The sequence below is a fragment of the Hoplias malabaricus genome, chromosome Y (assembly GCF_029633855.1).
Source record: "Hoplias malabaricus isolate fHopMal1 chromosome Y, fHopMal1.hap1, whole genome shotgun sequence".
In the NCBI taxonomy this organism is placed as follows: Eukaryota; Metazoa; Chordata; class Actinopteri; order Characiformes; family Erythrinidae; genus Hoplias; species Hoplias malabaricus.
This window is the reverse complement of record NC_089820.1, coordinates 22890677-22910080: the sequence shown is the minus strand read 5'-3', so window position 1 is coordinate 22910080 and position 19404 is coordinate 22890677. Positions and strand designations below refer to the sequence as shown.

At 41.2% G+C, this 19404-nt stretch overlaps 1 protein-coding gene across 1 annotated transcript in view; it reads right to left on the bottom strand.

Moving 5' to 3' along the window:
* The window catches only part of LOC136678416 (extracellular matrix organizing protein FRAS1-like), a 177861-nt gene that overhangs the window by 92140 nt on the left and 66317 nt on the right, over window positions 1–19404 (bottom strand). Inside the window, 5 exon segments of the mRNA XM_066656471.1 lie at window positions 3488–3628; window positions 5896–6036; window positions 8375–8518; window positions 15670–15804; window positions 18341–18487. Coding sequence (XP_066512568.1) covers window positions 3488–3628; window positions 5896–6036; window positions 8375–8518; window positions 15670–15804; window positions 18341–18487 — 708 coding nt within the window.

Here is a 19404-nt window from a genome sequence, read left to right as displayed (position 1 = left end):
CCCCCCACAGATAAACAAGCACTGGCTCAAAAGGTGTGCTTAACTCTGAGTCTGAAGTAGTATGTGTTTGTGGCTGCTTTCTGCTTTCATCTTTGTGGCAAAGCTTAGGAACTAGCCTCATTCAAAATACAAGCCCAATAGCAAGCCTGATGGACCATTTGAACTTAGACAACACTGTGTGAAGTCTCAAAGTTCAGCGAATAGAAAGGCAGGCAGATGTAGCCTCGGTAGATATTAGCTTTGGCCAGACAGAATGTGCCACAGACGCTTAAGCGTCCATATGGACTAATTAGCAATATAGACATGTTAGCATAACACAACACTGTGCTATATAATGGATAAGTGAGGTTAGCGCCATAGGTCTGAATGCAGTATATAGCCACATTAACATCATAAACCCAAATGCAGCATATCGTGTTAGCAACTTAAACGCAATTGTCATGTTAGCACATATAAAGATATTAGTGGAATATCAACATGTCTTTTGAGGACTCTAAATAGAGGACTAACAAATTACATTAAACATGCACAGTGCCAGAGAGACGTAATTAGATTAGCGAAAGACATGTCTAATATTAGACCAGTAAAGCGCCTCCCTGAGGGGATGTTGAAACCAGTCAATCACATGTAAGGCTTCTTCCTACAGAGTCTTTCCAAGTAACCAATTACATATGTAGTCATTATATACGTTTTGTATGTGATGAAAGTTCTCACCCCAAGTGTTGTGCGTAATATTTGTGAAGCACTAATTATCACTGTCACAACAAACCTGCATCCCCATAAGTAGACTTTAAAGGGGACGTATTATGCAAAACTAATTTTCTGCATGCTTTTGTATTTCCACTTGGATCTCTACTGCTCCTATAAACACTCCAAAAGTGGAAAAAAATAACATCCATCCGTTTCGATGGCTCCCTTATTGTAACATCACACTAGGGAAATTAGCTTAGAACCACCGTGGTATTCGTGAAGGTGTTTATGTAGGCAGTGCTGGACCGACCTATACGCTCACTATGCATGTTGTAAACGGCCTCGCGAATTAACGAAAGCCCTCCTTGTCTCAAGTTAGTGACAGTGTGTGTATAATCAGAATATGAAGAGAAACTATCATTCAGGAAATGAAAAGAGGACAAAAAAAGAACAGCAGTGAGATAAACCTGTGACTGTTCTTCTAGAGGTTGGATAATAAATTACAGTCTACATGCATAGCCGCAGAAATATATTTAGAGGTGGCGTGCACTGCGCATCTGCTCTCCACAACTGTAAAAGCCTCTCACAGTATCATGAATCAAACTTTGAAGCTGAAAAGTGAAAAGTTAACATATACTGATGTTTTTATACTGTCTAGCATTCGTTTAAATTTCCCCAAACACAACAGTTGCTTCTCCTATGTCATTCCACCTTAAAAAATGACGTACTTATTTCTAAGTGCTAAGTTGAGTTCTTCGAAATTTCAGCTCCATCTTAAATGCTGTAGCTATATTCACACAATCACAGCAACACTGGCATATTTGAAGTTTTCGTTAAACACCTTAAACAGTGAAGTAGTTACAGGCGCCTGGACAAAACTACTGCATCATTTAAAGTGACACAAAGCTGAAAGTTGGAGAATAAACAGCTAAGTTTGCTTCTTTTTCTTCTATTCCAGCTTAAGGAATGCAGCTGTTACAGAATCTGACAAATGCTGACTTGGATGCTGGAGGGCTGTTCACAAAGTTAATTATGTTAAAACTGTTTATTTATATGTTGTTTTTTTTAATAAATATGGTTTGTTTACACCTCATTTTGTTCTGTATATGGCTGGTTATTTATTCTTAAGCAAAAAAATGGAGGGAGAGTACTAATGGAGAGTCTGGTGCAACTGTCAAAAAATGGTCACATTTTGGCTCAGAGTTCTAAATTGTGCTTAGGGTCCCAGGAAAGTCTGGACCGGCTCTGTGTGCAGGTGGCTCCTCCTCTTCTTGTTCTGGGTCCGACTCAGGGTCGAACATTTAGGGTTGGATAGCACCCTTAAACTGCAATAGAGCTGCTGAGATCTCTTTATGTGAGTGATTTTGTGCAAAGAACTTCATGAACATGTTTTGTATACTAACCTTTTATGTCCCCTTTAAGGAACTATATAAGTGTATGTACTTGTTACACAGTCGGGCGGAATGCAGTTCTACTCCTAACATATCATTTTTCACATCACTGCAATGTCCGTCAATTTATTTTCATAGCATTTTATGTCTGTGAGATTTTGCGTCCTTAACTTTGACTCCAATTGATGTGTGTTTTTAAGGGAACCGTTTTTAAAGGAACATCCTTAGATTAATTAATCATCCAACATGGCATAGAATAATTCTTATATCTTTGTACTGTCTCCCATTTGTGGTGTAACAAGTAAATCTACGTAAATCAAATAGAATCAAGCTCCTTTTGCAGTAATTTTCAGAGAATACTGCAACCTGCCTTGACCTTTATAGAGCCAAAATTTTACATTTTCCCCTAAATTTTGTTAATAATATTTTTGTGTTTTTATGTAAAAAATGTAAAAAAAAATTATAATTTTAGAGATTTTGAAATCAAACCGGTTCTAAAGAAAAAATCTGGATATTTATAAAAGTATTTATCATTATTTTTAACAAAAGTAATTTTTAATACATTTTTGTGTGAAGTGCAACTAGAAAGCTAAGAAATAGGAAGAAAAATGTTTAGTCCTTGTTTTATTGTTGGCGGCACGGTGGCGCAGCAGGTAGGTGTCGCAGTCACACAGTTCCAGGGGCCTGGAAGTTGTGGGTTTGATTCCCGCTCCGGGTGACTGTCTGTGAGGAGTGTGGTGTGTTCTCCCTGTGTCTGTGTGGGTTTCCTCCGGGTGCTCCGGTTTCTTCCCACAGTCCAAAAACACACGTTGGTAGGTGGATTGGCTACTCAAAAGTGTCCGTAGGTGTGAGTGTGTCAGTGTGTGTGTGTGTGTGTGTGTTGCCCTGTGAAGGACTGGCGCCCCCTCCAGGGTGTATTCCCGCCTTGCGCCCAATGATTCCAGGTAGGCTCTGGACCCACCGCGACCCTGAACTGGATAAGGGTTACAGATAATGAATAAATGTTTTATTGTTTAAAGTTTTATTGTCCTTGAATAAACCAGTTTATGCTCCAGAGAGTGGGAGAGAGCCATGTTTAAAATATGTTTAGTACAAAATCTGTGATTCTTCCAGGCCACTAATGTGCAGAAAATATGAAGGAGAATTACTGTAAAAAATGGCAGATTGCTCTTTTATTACTTTTATACAGTGATCTCAGTTTTGATAGGCTCTGTTTGGATTGAGTCTTTCTTGAGAGAAATATAACAATTATGATGATTATTAAACAGGCCGATTTTGCAGCTTAGAACTCCATAAAAACACTTTATGGACTGGCGAGTAAAAGACATTTGAAAATGTAAATAATGTTTACATAAAACGCAGGCCTTTTAAATGTAGGGGGTAGACAATATAAACACAGCTCTTACTGTAGCAGTGTCCATCCCGGGTGAATAGACCTTCCCCACAGGCCTCCACACATTGGCCCTCATGAAGGGGAAGGTTGTTGGGGCAGGAGGAGCAGTGGGATGCTGAGGGTCCGGAGCAGGAAGCACATGAGCTGTGGCACCCTGGACAAGAAAACAAAAATATGGCCACATTAGACTACTATTCATTCAGAAAACTGCGTGTTCTGGCAGTTTTTCGTAGCTGTTTTTCGTGACCACGTCACATACATACGTCACATGCCTTTAAAAGTGGGTTGGGCAACTTTTGTTGGCACAGAATACGAATGAAACTGCAAACATGGAGATTTCAGAATGGCAAACACATCACCTGTTCGTGCACCCACTGTTAAACCAAAAAGAATCTGAGAATTATAACAGTAGGGAACTTGTAAACCAAAAGAGAGCAGGACAGTGTCCTTGCTAAACCCATGATTAATATTGGCTTGGCTTTTATAAGGCTGCGAGAGCTCTGTAACCTGAAGGGATTCAAAAGTGAGGCAGAGTTGACTTTTTTTCCTCAACAGCTAAGACATTTTTCATGAGTACACAGAACCAGGCAGTCAGTCTGCCATTGTATGTTGTTACCTGTAATGTACCTGTGTTACAGTGTAGTATGATATAGCTGTAAGCTGGCTTAGCTGGCTAACACTGATGGTCACTTCTTTGAAAAATCCTAGTCACTATATAATTTGGCGGTACGGTGGTGCAGCAGGTAGTGTCACAGTCACACAGCTCCAGGGACCTGGAGGTTGTGTGTTCGAGTCCCGCTCCGGGTGACTGTCTGTGAGGAGTGTGGCGTGTTCTCTCTGTGTCTGCGTGGGTTTCCTCCGGGTGACAGTCTGTGAGGAGTTGGTGTGTTCTCTGTGTCTGTGTGGGTTTCCTCCGGGTGACTGTCTGTGAGGATTTGGTGTGTTCTCCCTGTGTCTGTGTGGGTTTCCTCCGGGTGACTGTCTGTGAGGATTTGGTGTGTTCTCTGTGTCTGTGTGGGTTTCCTCCGGGTGACTGTCTGTGAGGAGTTGGTGTGTTCTCCCTGTGTCTGTGTGGGTTTCCTCCGGGTGACTGTCTGTGAGGATTTGGTGTGTTCTCTGTGTCTGTGTGGGTTTCCTCCGGGTGACTGTCTGTGAGGAGTTGGTGTGTTCTCCCTGTGTCTGTGAGGGTTTCCTCCGGGTGCTCCTCCCACAGTCCAAAATCACACGCTGGTAGGTGGATTGGCGACTCAAAAAGTGTCAGAGTGTGTGAGTGAATGTGTGAATGTGTGAGTGTGTGTTGCCCTGTGAAGGACTGGCGCCCCCTCCAGGGTGTATTCCCGCCTATTGATTCCAGGTAGGTTCTGGACCCACTGCAACCCTGAACTGGATGAGGGTTACAGATAATGGATGGATTGACTATATAATTTGCTACATATAGTGCTATGTTCTGATACTAATTCTGTAAAGCTGCTTTGTGACAATGTCAGTTGTAAAAAGCGCTATATAAATAAATTTTGATTTGATTTTGTAAACACACCCTATACGACTACATATACCTGATTGAGTGGATGCTTTATATAGCTATTGTACACATGTTAAACAGTTGCACATCATACATAATGTTTGTCTGCTTGTGGTGAAGAATGTAATTGATTTAAACTTTCTACCTCTACCTTAGTTATGAAAGCAGTTTTTTAAACCAATGAAGAAAAGTACTCCCTCCACTCGTGCGACCAACTGGAGCTGAACCTGATCAGTAATGTGTGTTTACTGACATTTCATCATAAATGAACCAAACAATAAGCTCAAAAACACAGAATAAAATTTCACACAGAAATGTATATACATTAACCTGCTTTAAAAGACAGAATGCTTTTATCTTAAACTAAATATTTACTGTTGTGGATATACGTGTTATATTTTCTGTAGACAGTGACAATCTGTTTAGCTTTAAAACCTAAGTACACTTATTAATCTGATAAGAATGTCATCAATAATTCTTTTACATTCTTTCCTTCACCAAACTTTGACTGAGCTCTCTGTAAATACTCCACTCTGACTATTCATCAGACCGCACCACGATGCATTTTAAAAGTACACTTCCACATGTTCAGTTCAATTACAGATTTTCACCAGAGAGGTCTCTAAATCCCCAAATCCCCAAAACCCAATCTGCTATTCTTTAACTGAGAAATAAATCTGGCTCAAGAAATGTAATCGACTTTATACAATCATATCCTCTTTATTACTTGCCACTATATGAGCTTCTCTATACATCAGAAAACCTACAGACTGAAAACTGAAATAGATTTTCATACATGTATGTACTATAAAGCAGGTGTTTGTAATAAAGTAGCATAGCAAGTGTAGATATGCATTTACACTGATTAAATTAAAGCTCTAAAGCATATTCTCACTTACTTTGGCAGCGGCCATAGCTGTCCTTGTAATGTTGATCTGGACATTCAGAAACACATTTCCCATGATGCAGTGCGTAGCCAGTGGCACAGCTCAAGCAGCTTGGGTTGCCCGGGTGACAGGTGACACAAGACGGGTCACATGCTACAACATAAAACACAGATACAATCAAAATGTCCAGTGTTTTGACAGAAACACAACACAGTAAAGCTTTCCTCTGTAGAACTCTGATATTATAAGCAATGTCCTGGAGTCATCTAAATAGAACATTTATTCCAGGACTAGACTGAATCCCGGTCTGGAAAACCTACACCAAGTTCCTTAGGCAGCTAGCCAGGCAACAGCCTTCCAAAACAGAGGTGACCGGAAAACACTGCTGAAATGAGTGTTAATGATCTACCTTCAGAGATGTTTAACGAACCCTGGAGCTATGGCTAAGGCACCAGTTGAAACTGTGAGTACAAGAGTTTTCACATAGATGTTTTCCTAAATATTTTTACCTCCAGGAATTAAACTATGCCCAAGATGATCAGAATTTAAAACTATAATAATTCAAACCACATTTCTATCGCAGTTGTTCTCACTTCAGGTTTGGTCTGTGAGGATCTGCCAATGTTTTTCCATCACCTGACGGAGGAGTAGCATTTGGAGATGCACTGTCATTATTTTGCAAATGGTCAAATGCATTTGGTCTCAATGGACCAATTATTAACTTGACTACAAAATATTATGCATACAAACATATTATAATTGGTAAACTTGACAAATTGTCAATATGTGTTTTAGGAAGGGGTGGCACGGTGGCACAGCTGTCACACAGCTCCCGCTCCGGGTGACTGTCTGTGAGGAGTGTGGTGTGTTCTCCCTGTGTCTGCGTGGGTTTCCTCCGGGTGCTCCCGTTTCCTCCCACGGTCCAAAAACACACGTTGGTAGGTGTATTGGTGACTCAAAATTGCCCGTAGGTGTGAGTGTGTGTTGCCCTGTGAAGGACTGGCGCCCCCTCCAGAGTGTATTCTCGCCCTGTGCCCAATGATTCCAGGCAGGCTCTGGACCCACCGCAACCCTGAACTAAATAAGCGCTTACAGATAATGGATGAATGAATGTTTTAGGCAGCAAGTTTTTTGTTTAATATTTTAAATATGAAAAGTCATTGTAAAATAACTCTCCTACATTTTTACATTTTTAAATGCTGTGGTTTGTGTCTGTTTTAAAACTACAATCCATAGTAAAATAAAATAAAAAATGACATGTTGTGTATCAAGAAATCCATTTTATATATTATCCACTGTGCATTTTTAGTGGCTACACATAAATCCTGGTGGTTTCCCCTTGATATACACCTATGTTTAACATGTCTAAACAATGTCCTACAACCAAAACACCAATCACAGAGCTGTGAGTCAACATGAGCAGACAGGAGTGACATCCATCAACAAAGTGACTAACAATATTTAGAGGGAGATCTGTGCACAAAAAAAGGCTAAACCCCCTCCCATTCAGGAGACCAGGCCCATCCTCGCTGACATTTACATCACAAGTTGACATTCGTGATATTGTTGCCATATAGGAGTCTTAAGCATCTCTCTCTCTTATGCGAGGTTATCCGCAGATGATTGAGACTAAGCCCCCAGTGAAATTCCGACCACCCAGAAACACCACACCTCTCTCTGGACGTTTGCCTTAAGGTCTTAAATGCTCTAAAATGTGTTTGTTTATGTCTAATGTTGTACACAGTTCGTTATATGACAGTATGGGGACACTATGAGTGATGACATCACAACAACAGGATTAAATGCATGGGGGTTTTGAGGTTTGGAAATATTCCCAAAATAGCATAGCTACTACTATTATACTTCTTATACTATTTTACTACTACAGCTACTGCTAAAATCAATGCAAATATTGACATGTATTTTTAATTTCTGATTGGTGTTCAATTTATTATAAGTGAATTATTATTATTTTAAATATAATTTTTAAAAATCCCAGAGAAGATACGCATCTAAGCAAAAATGGCTAATATCCAGAGCTGCTAGTCCTTGTTCCTCACACCTTCCATCCATGCTGAACAGCGTTGTTTAGAGAATGGGAGAACGCTGCTGTTCTGTGTTTGGTCCTTGTGGTATTTTAACTAAACTTGGAAAATTGGATAAAACATCCTCTTTAAAATACTGCAGAACATCAACTAAAACCCAAAACATGGTCATTCGTAAAACAGCATTGATTATAACTGTGACAAAATCTTATCATATTTACCAAAAGGCTAAAAATGCAATGAAAAGTATGCAAAAAATTGATAACTGAAGTTAGAATTAGCACCACAGTAAACAGTGACCTAGGTTTCCAGAGTAACTGAAATGTAAGTGAAGCTGGATATGAGTCCAGTTGGTTGTTGGATGTTGCCCTGTGTGTTTACGGAGTGCCTTAGTCTTAGAAACCCAGTGTGTTTTATGTTCATGCACAGTTTCATTGTATGCTCACCATAACAGATGCCTTGATTGACATAGAAGCCTGGACCGCAGTCTGCCACACAATAACCTTCCTTCAAGAGGTGGGAGGGCTCTGAGCATGACAAACAGTCCTGAGGCCCCGCCCCTTGACAGGACTTGCAGGACTCATGACAACCTGCAGAGAAAGAGGATAATATGTGCTTCACAATCCAAAAGTTAAGAAGTTGACTGCAGGGCATTAACAACAACAACAACACAGGCAGCGGAAAGGAGCCTAATCTGTCCACTGAAGGATAAAGGACGTGTTATTTCTGTGGAGTGACATGCCAGTGTGGACTGGAACAAAAGCTGACCTTTCAGTAGCCTCTCCTCTCTCTGTCCTTATTGAACTACACAGTGAGACGTCTAGCAGATCTAAAGGAGAGTGCAGCCTAGCGCCTAAATTAGCCAGGATTTCACCTCAATAAACGAGGTGACCTACAGGGATCTAGAGCTTAATCACTTCACTCCAAGCAGCGATAATAATCAAAGCTTAATTACTTTCCTGACGTCAGCACTGCTGCATTGATTCTGAATGGGAGCCAGCTTTAGAAAAGACCTGGAGTTTGAATGGGCTTTGGGGTAAATGTGAATAAGATAAATAGGATTAGCTGAGGTATGGTGTAGCATGTGGAAACAAAAGCAACAGACTCCTGCTAAAATATTGGCAAATATTGTGGTGACACACATATCAGGCTTACTGTAAATTAACAGGAGGATTCTGTGAAAAGGGTTTTACGGGATGTTACAAGGCACAGGTTTGGGAAAATAAACTAATTTATGCAACTTCCCCAAAGTAACCCATCAACAGGGACACATTTGGTAGCTAATACCAAAGGCTACATTGCTATCACCTCAAACCAGTGAGTTTATCTTAACGCAACTAATTTCCAAGGCTGTACTTCCTCACCTCGGGGCACGGTCTGTGAGGAGGTTTCTATGTGCTCCCTGTGTCATAGTTTAAAGGTAGGTGCATTGGGTGAAACTGTCCAAACAGCAAGTTTGTGTGTGACAGAAGGAGTGTGTGATGCCTTGTCCAGAGTGTGTTCTTGCCTTCGCCAAATGATTTCAGGTAGGTACTGGACCTCCGATCCCGATAAAGCCGTTACAGACAATGAATAAATGAATAGTCTCTGGCATTTACATGTTACTTTGTCAATTTTTAGAAAACATACACCACTTAAACATTATCATCATTATCATTATCTGTAACCCTTATCCAGTTCAGGGTTGCAGCGGGTCCAGAGCCTATCTGGAATCATTGGGCGCAAGGCGGGAATACACCCTGGAGGGGGCGCCAGTCCTGCACAGGGCAACACAGACACACACACATTCACTTACACACTCACACCTACGGACACTTTTGAGTCGTCAATCCACCTACCAACGTGTGTTTTTGGACTGTGGGAGGAAACCGGAGCACCCGGAGGAAACCCACGCAGACACAGAGAGAACACACCACACTCCTCACAGTCACCCGGAGGAAACCCACGCAGACACAGGGAGAACACACCACACTCCTCACAGACAGTCAACTGAAGCAGGAATCGAACCCACAACCTCAACCAAAATTCTCAAACAGGTTTGAAGCAAGTACAGTAATCGTTCGCGACTTCGCTGTTCATCTTTCGCGGATTCGCTACTTCGCAGTTTTTTACGCGGGTTTGCGGCCGCAATATCGAGGAAAACCGTGAAAGATGAAAAGCCAAAATATTTCATTAAATCCATTAAAATTTCATAGACTAGACGTGTAGGTGACAAAATATATCATTTACAAGTATTTCTTACGTACAGTACATGTATTGTTCATGTCCACATCTGAGTGAAATTTACTGACGCTAAATCACAGCTTAGGAATGACTCTATTAAAGAAATTGGTAGGATATCACACGTAGTTCCAGCTGAAAATCATTATAGAATGACTGTTTAATGCAAAGGGTGTGTTGTTAACAGCACAGGGAGGGTTTTAAAAGTCCAAATACTTGTTAAATACATAAAAAACATCTTTCCTCTACTTCACGGAAATTCGTTTTTTGCCGGTTGGTCTTGGAACGCATCCCCCGCAAAAAACGAGGGATCACTGTATATGGTGATTTAGGTTTGCAGTGTTTACAACGACAAACTAGTCGTTAGATGTTTCCATTAGTTGGAAATCTGTTAGCTCCTGGATACTAAAGAAGAAAACTGAAGACACCAATCATGTCTTAGCTCATCAGCTACATGTTGGTTACAGGAAAAATAGGTTACTGCTGGTTTTCTGCTGAACCTTTCAGTTAATATTCTCACCCACACTTTGGCTTCAGTTTCACATCACCATTCAAATCCCCTAATATATAAACATCGAATGAGTGTAAAGGAATTTGTGTAGAAAAAAACAGAAGCAAAGTGAGCCAAATCATCTGTGACATCTTCTAGACCCATTACATGCCTCCAGATCCAGCGAGGACACTTCATCAGAATTTCCCAGAATCTTTCTTTTATCTCAGAAAAAAAAACGTAAAGCTCATTGACAGCTGAGAAACCCTTCTCTTTTACTTCCACTGACACTGGATATGAGATTTTTCATTCCTAGAACAAATATAAGAATGCTGTAAGTGGAAATCTTGTTTTTTAATCAAAAGATAACAGCCAACAAGGCGATTATGTGTCCACTCTCTGGCACCAGAAAGAAAGCAATTTATTTTATGTTTGGACCACATTGTCAGCAGTTAGCTGTTAGCTCCAAAACCACAGCTCCATAAAGCTGACCGGTGCTGGCACACTGAGTAAATACAGTGTCGCAGATGCAGAGTGCTGTCAGCAGTTAGAGGGAGTTATAGGTTAATAGAGCTCAGTTTAAATCTGTAGTGTTTCTGTGCAAGGCCATCCATTTTTACAGTTGAGCAATTATAAACTTTTAATCAAATACATGCTGAAAAAGGCCTTTTAAGGGTTTCTTTAGCTTGGGTGGCAACTGAGAAGTGAAGCTGGATATAAATATAAAGAAGCTTTACTACCACAGAATAAATCCAAAAGTCCATGTGAGTTAATCAGTGAGCAGGATACTTTAGTGTAGACTGGCAAACAAAACAAATAAAGCAGATTGAAACCACAAGCATAACATTAAGGGAATTGGCTTAGAATCCATGTAATTTAACAGAGAACTCATAATGTCTGCTTTTCCATCCATCCATCCATTATCTGTAAACGCTAATCCAATTCAGGGTCGCGGTGGGTCCAGAGCCTACCTGGAAACATTGGGCGCAAGGCGGGAATACACCCTGGAGGTGGCGCCAGTCTTTCACAGGGTAACACACACTCACATATTCACTCACACCTACGGACACTTTTGAGTCGCCAATCTACCTACCAAAGTGTGTTTTTGGACTGTGGGAGGAAACCAGAGCACCCAGAGGAAACCCATGCAGACACAGGGAGAACACACCAACTTGACAGAACAGGTAGCAGGAGTCCTGCCTGACACAACGTTGTCATGTGTGCTTTAATATAAATAGTCAGAAATTAAATTTACACAATTATTAATCCTCTTCACTCCCAAAACCAGTCAATCAAACATTGCTGCTGTCTGACATGTGTTTTTTAGTTCTGCTTTGTAGGCTACTTTTCTTACCAAGCAATATTCAAGCTTATATATCCCCAATTAGCACTGTGCCAACCACCTCTCCATCATCAGATACCTGCCTTGAATCCTGTCAAGTTGTTAATTAATCTGAAATACATTTGCTGAGGAGGTAAAAATAAGCTTTACATGTTCCTCACAAAAAAGCTGAAACTAAGTTGGACTGAAGTCACAAGATTCCCTCTCTTGTTCTCTCCGTCTCTCAGGCCTGGAGCCCCGGATAAAGAGCATGTGCCTTGGCACAAAGCCTACTGAGGAAGACCCATTAACTGCGCAACATGGCACCTTTCTTTTCACTCCTTCACCTTGGCACCTGCAGAGTGAAGAGTTTACAATGGCTGGCGCAGTTCTAACAGGTCCTGACAGCCAGCGACAGCCGATGGAAATGCTGAGTAAATAATGCTGGCTGGATTTAGACAGACCCAGCATGTTAGCAAATTAGCCTCGGCATACGATCGCATGTCTGTCTCCATAACTCCACTAAGCTCTGGGGCATTCTTAGTCCCGAAAGGCTTTACAGTGATGTAAAAATACCCAAAACTGAGCAGTCATGGCTCATTGAGGGGAAGACTGGGGGTCTGCTTGGAGATTACAGTATAACTTCAGTTCGACCTGTAAGTTGTTATGTACGAAGTGTGTTCGATGTTACGTTGTGAAGAAGAGGTTATGTCATAAAAACATACAGTTGTACATTTAAAGACATTATATATATATTTTTTAATTGCGTATGAGTGCAGACTCAGTTAATAAAATATTAGAGCGGTCAAATTGTTCCAAAAGAAAGAAAGAAAGATAGCTAGCTTTATTGTTCCCCAGGGGAAATTCAAGAAATTCAAGACAGCAATATTAAAAGAAAAGTAAGTAGTACAAGCATGGCCAACTGTAAAGGATGCTTTTCTCTGCCAAACAAGGATGTAAAACCAAATCTAACCTCATCTAATTTGATCTAATTATCTTCTACTGATGATAAATGTGGAACTGATTGAAAGTTGACAGTTTGCACCTTAAAAAGGACTGCTCTGCTAGTTTCAGTGAGTACAAGTGACAAATGACACTGTATGCTGTTGTTGTTCGTGATAATTGCAACGTTGAAGAGTAAAAAGATTTCAAAATAAGCTGACTAAGGTAAAACTGGCTTAATAAAGCTGAATGCAGCTGAATAAGGCTGACTGCCGCTTTACAGAATACAAATAACAGTAACCACCCTACATTATCGCATTAGAGTTCACTTAAATTGATTACAGTCAGCTTTTTTATTGGCTCTCCAAGGCAAAACTAAACGATTAAGCATGTTACTACCAATCTCCAAGCTGAGCACACAAAAAAATCCTTTTTCTAGACCACAATAGAACTCAGTCTCTCTAAATCCTCTGTAATGGGCTCAAATCGAGCCACAGATTACACCCCATTCATTCTGAATTAGGCACTAGAAGTTCAATTTTGGGGTGCGAGTTCATTAAAGTGTGAAATGAAGCGGCAGTGGTTTGCCGTAATTGTTTCGGACAGGCTAACCCTGCAGACGCAAACCGGTCAGTATGGGCAGTAATGCACGATCCCATTCAGACACTATGGTCAGCTAGCTCCTTGTCTGTTGGCTCAGTGATATTTGTATTCATGGGAGACTGACAATGAAGATACAATTCATAACTGTTTTAATTGAAATTAAATGAGGCCCAGCTGCTAAAATGTCTTCCCAGGGAATGTCCAAACTACATAAAGCCTATACATCATCTAATAGCCAACACCTGCATCCATCAATAGGTACGTCAACATTTCACTGTTTCAACAATATTTTTAGCCATACATTGGAAATCGTATGGCACTGACACTGTATACAATATCTATATTTAACAATAAAATCGGCCTCAGGTGAATGTACATAAGGATGACAATTAAAGCACATTTCATTACTTTAGTTCTGTATCATCTTGGTATCATTTGTGTGAAAATTTCAGAGACAAACCAGGAATAATGCATTCACATTTACTCCCAGTGTAAAGGTGCCATTTTGGAGATACAAGATCTTTGGACAGTGACATTTAGTCAATCACCACCACTTGCTAAATGACTAAAGATCCTATAGAGCTGTATCGACAACAGGGAAATTATAGGTTTGGCTCTTTGAGTACAGAAGTGCTGCACTTTCAGCAGGTTTCTGAGGGATCTTGAGGACTGGCATAAAAACATCTGTATTCATCTTAAGCTGATGATGAATATTTCTGTCCAGTAAAATATATCTTCACTATTTCTATTTTTCTATAACTGTGTGAAAAATGGGGCGGCACAGTGGCGCAGCAGGTTAGTGTCGCAGTCACACAGCTCCAGGGACCTGGAGGTTGTGGTTTCGATTCCCGCTCCATGTAACTGTCTGTGAGGAATTGGTGTGTTCTCTCTGTGTCTGCGTGGGTTTCCTCCGGGTGACTGTCTGTGAGGAGTGTGGTGTGTTCTCCTTGTGTCTGCATGGGTTTCCTCCGGGTGACTGTCTGTGAGGAGTGTGGTGTGTTCTCCCTGTGTCTGCGTGGGTTTCCTCCGGGTGACTGTCTGTGAGGAGTGTGGTGTGTTCTCTCTGTGTCTGCATGGGTTTCCTCCGGGTGACTGTCTGTGAGGAGTGTGGTGTGTTCTCCCTGTGTCTGCGTGGGTTTCCTCCGGGTGACTGTCTGTGAGGAGTGTGGTGTGTTCTCCCTGTGTCTGCGTGGGTTTCCTCCGGGTGCTCCGGTGTCCTCCCATGGTCCAAAAACACACGTTGGCAGGTGAATTGGTGATTGTGATTGTGAGTGTGTGAGTGAATGTGTGTGTGTGTGTGTGTCTGTGTTGCCCTGTGAAGGACTGGCGCCCCCTCCAGGGTGTATTCCCGCCTTGCGCCCAATGATTCCAGGTAGGCTCTGGACCCACCGCGACCCTGGGATAAGGATAAGGGTTACAGATAATGATAGAATGAATGAATAACTGTTTTAAAAATTGTTCAATAGAAATTCTCCAAAATTAATTGAATTGTTAATTATTTGAATTTGGTCTATTACCATTAAAGAAGGTCTTGCTTTCTCCTGGACAATCACTGTAATCCAACAAAGCAAACACGACTGAAGGCACTTTAAAAGTCTATCAATTGTTCGTCAGTTATTAGCAAACAGACAAAATTAAATGTGATTATTAAGATAATGACAACATTAGAAAGCTAGGCATCTTAAATGTTTAATGTGCAATACACACTGATCAGCCATAACATTATGACCAGCTCCTTTTTTCTACCCACACTCACCATTGTCTCAGCTCCACTAACCACACAGGAGCACTTTGTAGTTCTACAACTTCAGACAGCTGTGTCTGATCCACTTGTACCAACACAACACACACTAACACACCACCACTACATCAGTGTCACTTCAGCGCTTTGAGAATAACCCACCACCCAATTCATACCTGCGCTGTGGGGGTCCTGAGTGAGCACCAAAAGTGGGCAAACCAAGTATGCAGACTGTGGACTAGTCTTTAGTTGTAGAAACATGACGCTGGTTTTAATTTTATAAATAATCAGTATTTATTTTACTTTTAAAAAAATCATAAAAATGTCTTAATATCTATACAGGAAAAGATTCTCTTATTTAAAGTTTAGAGGGACAAAAGAAATCTACACAAGGTGTGTGTGTGTGTGTGTGTGTGTTACTCACTTAGACACTGTGTGTGGTCCTGGTACAGACCACTCTCACAAGCGGCCACACACTGCCTGTTGCTCAGCAGCAAAGCCCCACCACATGCTGTGCACTCAAAACTATTCACACAGGTGAGACAAGATGAGTGGCAGGCTGAGAAAGAGAGAGAGAGAGAGAGAGAGAGAGAGAGAGAGAGAGAGAGAGAGAGAGAGAGAGAGAGAGAAGAAAGAGAGAAAGAAAGAAAGACCATTTTAGGGCAAAACACAATGGGAGACGGCAAAAGAAATTTCGTGTGTGTGTGTGTGTGTGTGTGTGTATTCCAGGCAGCAAGGAACTGCAGTTTCACTGAAGTGAAGCAGTGACTAGTGTCCCTCACTGAGCATTACGTAAAAGAATGAATGACTCTGTAGTGAGTGAAAGAGTGAACATTATGTGGAAGTGAGTGAGTGAGCTGAGATATTACGACATGTATAGATTTATACAAATAAATTATGACATAAAACATGTGTTTGAACATGACAGAGCTGAACTGTACTCTGTAGATTTTTACAGATATTAACCCTGCTGTTAAAGAGTATAATTAACGTTTCATCTCCTCCCCTCGTCTCCAAACTGAAACTCGAGTCAACACGACAGAGGTGAAGTGGAGGACAAACGGGAGAGAGGGCTGAATTAAAGTGACAACTCCAAATAAATTTACATCAGCGTCAGAAAACAGGAGGGTTCTCTAGGGGTCAATTAGATGCCTGTGGAGTGAGGCTCTCTCCTGTCTGTGGTTTACAGAGGAAGACAGAGAGGACTGTGGGAGAAGAAAGAAAGCACCCGGAGCAAGTTTTAACCTGAGAGCATTGACTAAAATCCTCCACCACACACAAGGCATGAATGATACGATAACATGATAACAAACCCACGATCACGGTGGGGCTAAGCTGCATATCTCTTTAAAAGCTCTATATCCTATTTTCTCTTGTGTTTCACTGTTATATTATAATTCCTGGGGTTCACATCTGACTTTTGGCAAAGACTTAATTCATTTTCACATATTTTTCTTAACCTGGAGCTTCCTGTCACAAACTGCCCTGCACGTGTTTACAGATGATGAAACCAAATGATCAAATTGATGACTGTCTTGCGGTGCACAGAACTGATAAACTGATGAAGTACTGGCCCCTCTGTTGAGCCCACACTGGAGGAAACCCACGAAGACACAGGGAGAACACACCACACTCCTCACAGACAGTCACCCGGAGGAATCCCACACAGACACAGGGAGAACACACCACACTCCTCACAGACAGTCACCCGGAGGAATCCCACACAGACACAGGGAGAACACACCACATTCCTCACAGACAGTCACCCGGAGGAATCCCACACAGACACAGGGAGAACACACCACACTCCTCACAGACAGTCACCCGGAGGAAACCCACACAGACACAGGGAGAACACACCACACTCCTTACAGACAGTCACCCGGAGCGGGACAAGGGGTTGTCGATTCTTTGTTGTGTCTTATTCAAAATGCCATGTGATGAAATACTCTTTATCACTTCATTAAGAATGTGTGGAGTTAAACTGTAATAAGCTGCATAGGCAGATATATATGTAAATACATTTTTCCACAAATTAATATTCAGATATTTTTAAGAGTGTACAAACTTGCAAGCCAATATTACATCCTGGAAAACGAACTTATTTGTTGTAAACAAAATATTAAGCCAGGTGTAATGTTGTGTAGGCAGTTGGCAAACTGACTTTAATATTTGAATACGTTTTACAGAACAACTGCAGCTTTCTTTTTATACATTTGGTTTGTAGCGTATAAATCTTAGAAGCTTAGGGTATACCATAAGCCTTCTTACACACACACACACACACACACACAAACACACACACACTGCTATTTGGCTCCTGTAGCAGAAACATCATAAAGCCTCTCTGAAAGTCTGCATTAAGGCCATTGTCTTTGCCCAGAGAGCTTTATAGCAGCGGAACTACTCCTGGCACCCAGTATTTATGGGTTTTTTAAATACCACTGCAATAAGACAAGTGCCAGAGATATGAGCATGTGTATGTGAGTCAAAGAGAAAGGGTAAACTAAAGGACGAGAAGAACAAAGAAAGGGAGTGAGAGTACAAGAAGTGAAAATGAGACAGTGAGGCAGCAGTGCCAAGTGGAAAGAGAAGCACCAAAAGAAAGAACATAGTGACTCTGCCCTTTTTAAAATGAGAGACAAAATAAACACAGTTATTCAGAGTGAATGAAATGTTCTCTTCCATGAAAATGATTCCTCACAGTGATGGTGGTAGGAAACAGACGCCTGTCAGAGTCGAATGCCTCTAAATTAATACGAGAAACATTTATGAACATGTTTCCTGATGCCTGAGAGGTAAAAATATATAGATATTTAATACTTTTATGGCATTTGCAATTCCTATCACCACCCTTATGAACAAATTTCACATCAAACCCCTCTTATTGACCTTGCTTATATCTCAACTGCGTCTGAACCAGTTTATGATCCATGGAGTGGGCCCCTTACATGGGAGCGGCCATGTTTAAAATACGTTTACTGCAGAATCTCTTTAGCCATTTAAGTTTCACTTCGAGGTAGAAACATTCGAGAAAACTGGTTGTTCCTTTAAAGAGAACTGGGGCGAAAGAGACACCAAAACAAAGTAGTTACCTGCACACACTCTGCCGTGTGGATAGAAGCCTTGAGGACAGTTCTGTACACAGCGGCCATTCCACAGAATTGCTCCAGGGTCTTTACAGCTCTCACAGTGATCAGGAGAAGAGGAGCATGTCAAACAGTCCTGAGCACACCACACCGCTTTAAACACACACAAACACACACAAAATAATAGATTATTTATGTCTGGCACCGTTATTTTGGCCCCAAAATTAATTAACCCATGTCTGATCAGCTGATAAATCTCTATCTTAGAACTTCTGAGCTTGTCTTGACCCAGCAATGAAGTGAAGAGTGCGAGAGGATGTGTGAGCACAAGAGAAAGAGGAACAGTGAGAGGGAGGGAGAGAGAGAGAACTATTTAGATAAAGAGAGAGAAGGTGAGAGATGGATAAAGAGGAATAGTGAGACAGAAGGAAAGAGAAATAGAGATGGAGAGCAAGAGAGACACAGGCTGAGGGACAAAGAGAAAGGACATGAGGATAAACGTCAGGAGCCATTGAGATGCTGAATGTGCTGCTGCTGTAATTGAAGTTAGTGGGTGGATGTGAGTTGAATATTTGGAGCCTCTTCATTACCTACGATGCATTGGCCAATATTGAACAGACACAATCAACAGCAGAGGGCTTTCTGCATCTGATTTGTGATAGCTAAATTATCATCGTATTTAAGGTGTGTTCAGACTTGTCAGTTTTGGTTCAAGTAAAACGAACCGTGGCGAATTGCTCTAATCATTTCGCTACATTGCCTTGCAAAAATGACCAAAATATATTCATTAAACACACTGGAGGACCAGCAAACATCAACATTTGCTTAACTGAGTTTGAACTTACAGGTGTTCTGAAACCTAGGACGTGCATTTTTACGAAAAACCAGGACAACGGGCGTCCCGAGAAGGATGATTCATTTTAAGGGACATAGAGTACAAAAAAGAGAGAACTATCCCGGGAAAACCAGGACGTGTGGCAACACTACCAACCCACTAACAATAAAAAGCGCTCCCCAACACACCCAAACTAACTGGTTCTTATAATCAGCAGCAGGTAAACTCAATTTCG